At 39.3% G+C, this 8,353-nt stretch overlaps 1 protein-coding gene across 2 annotated transcripts; it reads left to right on the top strand.

Moving 5' to 3' along the window:
* The first annotated feature begins 473 nt into the window (after positions 1-473).
* On the top strand, positions 474-7,947 carry pih1d1 (PIH1 domain containing 1). Of its 2 annotated transcripts, none has more exons than XM_027014678.1 (11): positions 474-568; positions 889-976; positions 2,401-2,458; positions 2,953-3,141; positions 5,150-5,211; positions 5,303-5,384; positions 6,050-6,146; positions 6,982-7,014; positions 7,143-7,221; positions 7,567-7,602; positions 7,849-7,947. In XM_027014678.1, the coding sequence occupies exons 2-11, from the start codon at positions 896-898 to the stop codon at positions 7,882-7,884; spliced, it is 753 nt and encodes a 250-aa protein (XP_026870479.1). In that variant the 5' UTR covers positions 474-568; positions 889-895; the 3' UTR covers positions 7,885-7,947. The 2 variants fall into 2 exon arrangements, with proteins under 2 accessions (XP_026870479.1, XP_026870478.1); XM_027014677.1 differs by having other exon boundaries at positions 7,459-7,602.
* The last annotated feature ends 406 nt before the right edge of the window (positions 7,948-8,353 follow it).

Below are 8,353 nucleotides of genomic sequence, written 5' to 3'. Positions count from 1 at the left end.
CCTGACAGGTTGCCCCACCATCGGATATCCACCAACTGGCTCTAATGCTGTGTGCTCAATGTGCTCAGTGTGCTCAATGTGTGTGCTCAATGTGCTCAAGGTGTGTGCTCAATGTGCTCAGTGTGCTCAATGTGTGTGCTCAATGTGCTCAGTGTGCTCAATGTGTGTGCTCAATGTGCTCAGTGTGCTCAATGTGTGTGCTCAATGTGCTCAGTGTGCTCAATGTGTGTGATCAATGTCTCAAGAGCCACTGACATTGTCAGTGTCCCCATCTCTCTGCCTGAGCTTGGTGGTCAAAGGTAAAGGGAAGGTTTATCAACAGAAAAACGCATCGTGATTATGGTGGATATCTTGAAACACAAATTAAATTCACAAATGACACAACAAGGCTAAATCAAACACATGCCAAATCAACCATTTACAGAACCACTTTTATTTTGAAAGGCTAATGATATAATTACAGGAAGTGTAAGGGTGCTCCAGCCGTGAATGTATTTAGCGTTACGTTGCGGTTGAAAGCTCTGATAAAAATATATCCATAAAAAACCTTAAAGCTAACGTTCATTCGGTAACTTTGGATTTTACTCAAAAGTAGTTAGTCAATCTCGCATAGGCTGTTTAATCGCTAAATCTGTACTTGTGTCGAGGCTTCAATAACCTCGTGTGTCATTCTTGCTAGCTAACTAGCGTTGGCTAACTTTTTTTATTTTAACTAGCTATCTGCCTAGGTTACTTAGCGAGCTAACATTAACCTTAGCTAAATAATGATTTTAATACTTAATGTGATTTTTTTTATTAGAGTTATTCTGATGTGTATTATTTCGCAGTTGGATGTCTTATTCAGCCAGTAATGTTAGCTAACTAGCTAACCTGTTTGCTTTCCACCAGGGTAGCCATGGAAACAGACTCTTCTCTTCTCAGTAGTGAACTGGACCAGCAAAGGCAAGACGAGCTTTATCAACAACTCTTAATTAAGGTAGCCACTTGCAATTTACCTTATACACTCAAACAACTAACGTTAATCTCCACGAACTGGTCACCTGTTTGTAGATGCTGTTTTGTAAGTTGTCGTCTGTGGGCATGTGCAATTCGTCAGCCACTTTGGGGTGGCCTGTCGTTACTACGACAGGACACTTTAGGGAAAATACATAATTTTTATTTTTTCCATTAAATCGAAATATAAGGTGCGCTTGATATAAAATGGAGAAAGGGGATAAGACTGAAAGCAGAGTCTTCAGTCTATTACTTTTTATTGTATTGATGGGGGAGGTCATCATTCCATATTATCAGAAACTGGTGGACAACCCAGTTTCACTGCAAGGTTTTACTTTTGTCATGTATACAGATACATGTGTCTCAGTATTTGGATGTGTGGTGCACCCAGACATGCAGCTATGAAAGATGGTTATCTCATAAGTAACTGCCTGTTCTGGGTTCAACTCTGCTGTAGCTGGCCAGACAGCAGAAAGCACAGTGATGCATTCCAGCAGAGAAGCCTGACTTGTTTCCTCCAGTGACACGTGTTGTGTGCTTTCACCTGTTTTTCTACTTGCAACAGCAATCTAATATGATCTCAGAGCTCAGCCAATTAATAAAGATCAAAATAAGAACTTGTTATTCACTGCTCACGTACATTCCCGGAATACTCTCGGCCAGGAAGTTAAGTCTATTCTGTTCTTAATTGCCAGGAAGTTAAGTCTGTGTCAGTCATCACTGACAGGGACAGAACACATTATCTCTGTAGGTAATTGTTTTTTTTTGTTTGTGTGTTGCCTCTGTCTTCCCCATTTGTTTTTCTCTTGGGGCATGAATCACTCCACCAGACAATCAGAAATGAGTATGTTCTGTGCTCATGGTATAATTGTCATGTACCTTTGTAGTTTATTGTATATTTTTATACAGAACATGATAGTACCAAAACCTTGATTTATATATTAGGAAGTTTTCATACCATTCCAGTTGTAATTCTCCCCATTGAGAACTTCTGGTGCATGTGGAGAATGCCATAACAAGAAGAACAGACACCCTCACATCCTTACTGTTTAGTGCTTTTGTGAATGCAGATACCAAGCCTTGGTTGAGACATCCAGAGCTTGTTTGCAATGCAACACATTGAGGAAGAAACCTGCAGCTTATGAGCACAGTAGATCAGTGAGGTGTAACTGCACACATTTATCAGATTGTCTGCACACAGAAAGTTATGTGAAGGCAAGTGAAGATGGCCCTTGATCTAGGGCAGGTCTGAAAAAGATGTACTTTTATTTTTATACTGCAGTCGTGGGTGAAAATTGTAAAATTATCAGAACACGTCTGTCTTGGTTTCTTTAAATCAGAACCATAATGGTTAAGCATACTGGACTTTTTATTGTGTTTATTCATTTTTGTCTGTCTTATTTTTAGACCATGGGAAAAATGCCGAGTGATGGAAATTCTTCTAAATTCATCCGCCCACATCCTGGTTAGTTTCTAATCTGTGTTTGAAGCTGTTTCCTCATCACACATCTGTTTTGAAGGCTTTTGTTTTGCTTGGAGGAATGTACCTTTGCAATTCCTGCAAAGGCTCTGAAATGTCTACATTTAAGATTCTATAACATGTATGTAGACACAAGAATGAGTGGTTAATGAGACTACTGCAGTCCTGTACTGCTTGGGAGAAGTGTTACTTGTCTATTACTCCTTATTCTATTTAGAAAGCTTTGAGATGGTTTATATGAATTGTTGTGGAATTTACAGAATACCTGCATTACTGTGGTTTGTTCTCAGAGCCTATCTATGGATCAGGCAAGGATAGTGTTAAATTGACAAAGGCCATTTGTATTTGGACTGCAAAAATAAAAACATGGACATTGCAATATACAGTGAAGGTGTGTCATGTTGAGTTAACTAAGATTAAGTAGTTAATGTTAATTTATTTGTGGGGTCGCCTGTGCATTATTTCTTCCCTCCTTCCAGGCATGTGTGTGAAGACCTTCTCCCTAAGAGACAAGCAGAAAGTATTTGTGAATATCTGTCAGTCACCAGAGGTACCACCACCTCCTGAGCTTTCACATGAGAAATTGGTGGAACTCTTGGACTCGGATGACCCCACGGGATACAAAGTCCCCATGAGCCTGGGGGAGGCCCACACCGAAATGGACAATAGTGAGCCCTGCTTATTTCTGCCTGCTCTTTTATTCTGGACTCTTCTTTTTTTCTTTTCATTCTGAAATATTTCTCCTTCCTTTATTATTTTCACTCATATTTTTAAATGAATTTGTTCATTAATTAATGAATTTATTTCCTTTTTAGCCATCTTTAGCCAAGTTTTTTAATGTTTAATTTAGGAATTTTCATCATGGCCCCAATAGATACAATTAATTATATTTAGTAATCATCAATAATCAATTTAGTAATTCTAATTAAGTAATAATTTAATACATTCAGATGGTGAATTTTAACATCATATAGAGCATGAGCAAATTTATAGAAATACTACATAGAAATGGATTGAAGTAACATCAGAGTTACAAATGCAGCCACACTTCAGCCATAATGGGTATATTCCAGTTCATAGCAGTGTATATATAAGCTATATAAACAAGAGCTAGCACTCAGCACCTTGATAAATGAGGTTTCAGAGTAACATGAAGCAACTACTAGAGTTCCAGAGAGGTCACATGGTCACTGCCCAAATTGCTGGAGTGTTAATTACCAGAACTGCAAGTATCATTTAGCGTGCCAGGGGAAGCAGTAGACAAAATGATGACATCATGCCTACAGATTCAAAATGCACCATGCTAATATGGTGTACTCTTCCAGACCTCTGCCTCTGTGTCCCCTTTATACTAGCATGTCGGTCTGTGAGACTTTCATGGTAAAAGCCTGTTAGTGGCTAAATAAATTGAATTGAGCTACTGGGTGAGCAGTAGAGAGGATGTTTTGCCCCAGCTGGGATTCTTAATTACCCTTGTTTTCTGTGTAGAAAGTCCAGGTTTCAGATGTCATTAACAAAGAAAAGAAAATGACATAACCCATGTGTGTAACAGCATTCTGTTGGAGTCTAGACTTTATCACAATGGACTATACTACATTGTCAAACACCAGCAAGTGCAGAATTAAATTCTAAATGTAGAACAGTGTTTCTCCTTCCTTCAAAAATCCTGAAAATTCTAACTAGCACAGGTGGCTTAGGTGGTTAGCACATTTGCCTCTCAGTGCTAAGGTCTCTGGTTTGAGTCTCTATCTGGGTGGAGGTGCTATGTTCTCCCTATGTCTGTGTGGGTTTCCTCCCACAGCCCAAAAACATGGGGGTTAGCTTAATTGGCTATCTTAATAAAAATTGTCCTGGAGTGTGTCTGAATGCCCAGCGATGGCTACGCCAATAAAGTTGTCCTAGTTTGAGTTTGTGTGTGAATGATTGATTGTGTGTCAGCATGTGCAGTGGTGGATGGTGCTTTGTCCTGGGTGTTGTCCTCTCTGCCCTCCCTGCACCTGATCCATTCCCCCAGGGGGCTGAGGTTTCTGGTTGAGGGTACACTTAGTACAACTGGCTGCCACTTCGCATGGGCGTGTGACTGGATGTAAAAGCTGTGTGTGTTAATTGTAAAGCGAATTTGGGTTCCTTGAAATGCGCTATATAAATATAAACTTCATTCATAGTATCCCAAAAAAGTTAGTGTAAACATTCTACCACAGAGGTTAAGTACACAGAGAATAAAATATTTTATTTTACAAAGCTATAGAGAATGAATATGATAAACCTTTTGGAAAAAACAAATTTGATACAGAAATGTTATATTATGGTGCTACAGCCCTAGTACTAAGAATTACGTGTCTGCCCAGAATTACGCATTCACCCAGTGTATATTTCCTCATGGGAGGATATATGTTAATATGTGAATGCTAATGTGCACATTTATCTGTGAGCCATAAATGCAAAATCAAAGCCAAGGTGAGATATGTGCATCCATGTGCACAACAGCATCATTTAACTACATCCTTTAAGACCACCATTGTGTGCTAGTGCATTGTTCAGAAGATGGGACAAGATAACTGAAAATGGACAATATTCAGTAAAAGTGTCTGTGATGGCTGATAAACAGCATTCTTCACAATAGTATTGCAGTAGAGGGCTTGGTTTCCCTCACAGATTTTCTTCTTTCTTTCCCAGGCTCAAACAGATGCACAGTGTATGATGTGGTCATCAATGGAGCATTCTTCCAGAAATGTGAGGTTTGTGCAAGTATGTGTGTGCAATAGCACAAAGTGATTTCCTACATCGGTGCCTGTGATTGTCGAGGGTTATGTGTTTTCGTTTTTACAGAAGGATGCATTGTTCCAGCAGTTTATCATGGCCGTATGCCTTGAAGGGCTTGAGAACAAATACAGATTGGAGTTAAGCAGAGGTCAGATTCCATTTTCTTTTCTCTACACTGTCAACTTTTGGCATATGTTCTAACACCTTGGTCTTCCCACACTAATGTGAGACACAGGAGTGCTCACGTTTTTTTAGGAATTCGCATATCATGGATACCACATCACCACTCACTTTATTGGACTTATCATATACTTATTAGAATCAGCAAGACGTCCAATTGGAGATTATAGCCATTATTTTCATTAGTTGTATGGTTTTGACCACAGGGCTGGTGTAAGCATCTAGAAATTCCAGCAACACAGCTAGAACTCTTGCACTTATAAAAACACCCACTGCCATAACACTGCCAAATGAATGTTAGGACAGTGGGCCATTATGTTTGTACAGGGAAGGTTTGTTCAATATGGTATACAGTGAGTGGTTGTACAGGGACTATATACTGTCTAATAAATTATGCTAGCAAGCGCTAACATTTGTGCTTTTGGCATTTTGTTTCTTTTGCCAGCTCTGTCTTTCAGTCCTGTACTCTTTCAGTCCTGTAATAATAGTATTAATTCTAAAATTAGGTACTTTAGAGTAACTTCTGACTAACTAACCATTTACAGGTAACGCTGCAAAAGGGTGTTTCTTAAAGGGGTTTATGAGTTATAATACTGACTGAGATCATTTTTAATTCTTTAAATCTTTTTTTAGATATAAAGATTTTGAAGAACCGTAAGTTCATGGGCTCTTTGACAGAGCAGAACATTCGCACAAAGAGCAAACCAGTCATTCAGGAGATCGACTCAAAGTATGTCTTTTTTATTTATATATAAATGTATATATCTCAAATGTGTGTTCTGGATTAATAATCATAATGATAACACAAAATTTCAACATGCTTTACATTGGAAAAATAAGCAAACTACATTAATAAAAACACATAAAACGTACATTAATAGACCAAATAAATCAGTGTACAGAAGTATACAAGAAATCACTTCATACAACCTAAGCAAAAAAGTTCTCACTAGAATGACATGAAATTTCTCAGTCCTGAGGATATGACCCCTCTTTCTTGCCAGCTATTAAGTGCCAGTGGAGAAGATAAGTTAGTGATTTAAGAGATTCAGATGTCTGGCGCTTGACTGTGTAATCAGTGTTGATGAAAAAACAGTTTACTCTATTATGTAGTTTCCTACTGCTTTTCTCACTCCTAGTCTGGAGAGAGCGGGATGGTCAGACCAGGGTGTAGAAGGGCAGGGTCACCAGAGTGGATTGTTTACCCCACATGCAGGAAACACTCAGTTCAGCTTACAGTGTGCTTGGCATAGTAACTGAATCAGTCTTTTTAAATCAAAGAAAACGCAGCATGGTCCAGCTTATGCTGATCTGGTACTGTAAATGTGTTTTAGGCCACTGACTTTCTGTATTTGTTGGACATATTTTGGAAACATGTTGATGGGTATTTTCGGCAAGGTTGCTGAACCCAGCGATACCGAGAACACTATAGCCTAATTACTTTAATAGATAGTGGTATGATACGTGCAGTTGGTTTGTGTGCAAATCATTGCTGGCCAGGCCTCACAGTTGTGTTTACTTTAGAATGTTTTACACAGTTCCAAATTCGTCTATTTTCTAAACAGGGATACACAGTTACAGCCCTCACAAGCCAAAACGTGAGTACTCACTCAAGAGTTCTGTCAAGTGGTATCTGTCAGTGTGAGTAAACCACGGAGTATACATTTGAGGCTGTTTGCTTTGCTGTTGCCTCCCAACTTTCCATCTTAATTCCCATGTCATTTAGGCCACAGTACTGTTTGTTGGTGGAGCCGCCTTTTGGAGATCCAGAGTATTTGGTTGCTGAGATCCAGCTTCCTGGTGTGGTGAGTGACTGCAACCCTTGATCAAGTTGTAACTCAGATATATGAGACATACCTTTTTATGTGAAGTGTTTCAAATGGCACAAGTGAAATAAGAAGAAGAAGACGATGACACTTCATTTATCTAGCATTTTTCTAATACCCAAGTTGTCTGAAATAGGACCTGCTGCCAATCAGTTTTCTGCTTTCGGTTTCTCTACATTCCCTCCTATATCCCCTCATTCGCCCCCTCATCCCTAGTCATCCGCATGCTCCCTTGTCTTGGACCTTGGAGAAGACAGGCTGCTGCTAAATGCTCGGCCCTCCCGCTTCCATCTGGATATTTACTTCCCTTTCTTTGTTGATCAGGAAAACAGTTCAGCCCAGTACAGCACCAAAACACAGGTAATTTCATAAACCCCCATAGCCTCTCTCGGGCTCATATTTTCTAGTTTTCATTTACTAAGTGTTAATCATTACCCACTCCCATTTCTTTGCAATGCTTTGCTGACTCACGTCACCCACGCTGCGTGTTCCTTTAATCCTGACCATATTCTCTTCTTTTACCCTGCCTTCCACATGATGGGGTTTGACTGTGGAAGTTTCTGCACTGTTTCTAACCCACATTGTTTATCCCCTCTTCCCTTCCAGGTTCTCACAGTGACCATGCCCGTGATGTCTTCATAAAACATTTGCAATTATATTTATTTCTAATAAAAAATGTACTTTCTACCAAGAGCATGTGGTATGCAATCTTCTTTACATGAATTTATTGATCAATAGAAAACATTAACACAAGGATTAGTATAAGTATCCATTAGCCAATGGAATATTTTTTCCATTGCAGCAGCCCTGGATCGATCCCTCACTCAGTATTTCAGTGAACCAGTATTTAGTGAAAGCTCTCTGGGATTTCACATCTCAACCCTAACTAACTTGCCACATACTGAAGCACAGGCACACGTTATGCTGGTTTTCTGGTTTTGGATTAGGGAGCTTCATGCCTTTCCCTAACCTGAATGTCTTGTAATATTTCACTGGAATTTTAACAGCAAGATCAATACCTAACCAAGTGCTGTTGAAGCTTACCTGCACAGGTTAAAGAAAGCATTTAGAAGAGTTGAGAAATCTGAATTGTGAGAATACTGATGCAACG

The sequence above is a fragment of the Electrophorus electricus genome, chromosome 1 (assembly GCF_013358815.1).
Source record: "Electrophorus electricus isolate fEleEle1 chromosome 1, fEleEle1.pri, whole genome shotgun sequence".
NCBI classification, from domain to species: Eukaryota; Metazoa; Chordata; class Actinopteri; order Gymnotiformes; family Gymnotidae; genus Electrophorus; species Electrophorus electricus.
This window is presented reverse-complemented; position numbering and strand designations above follow the sequence as displayed.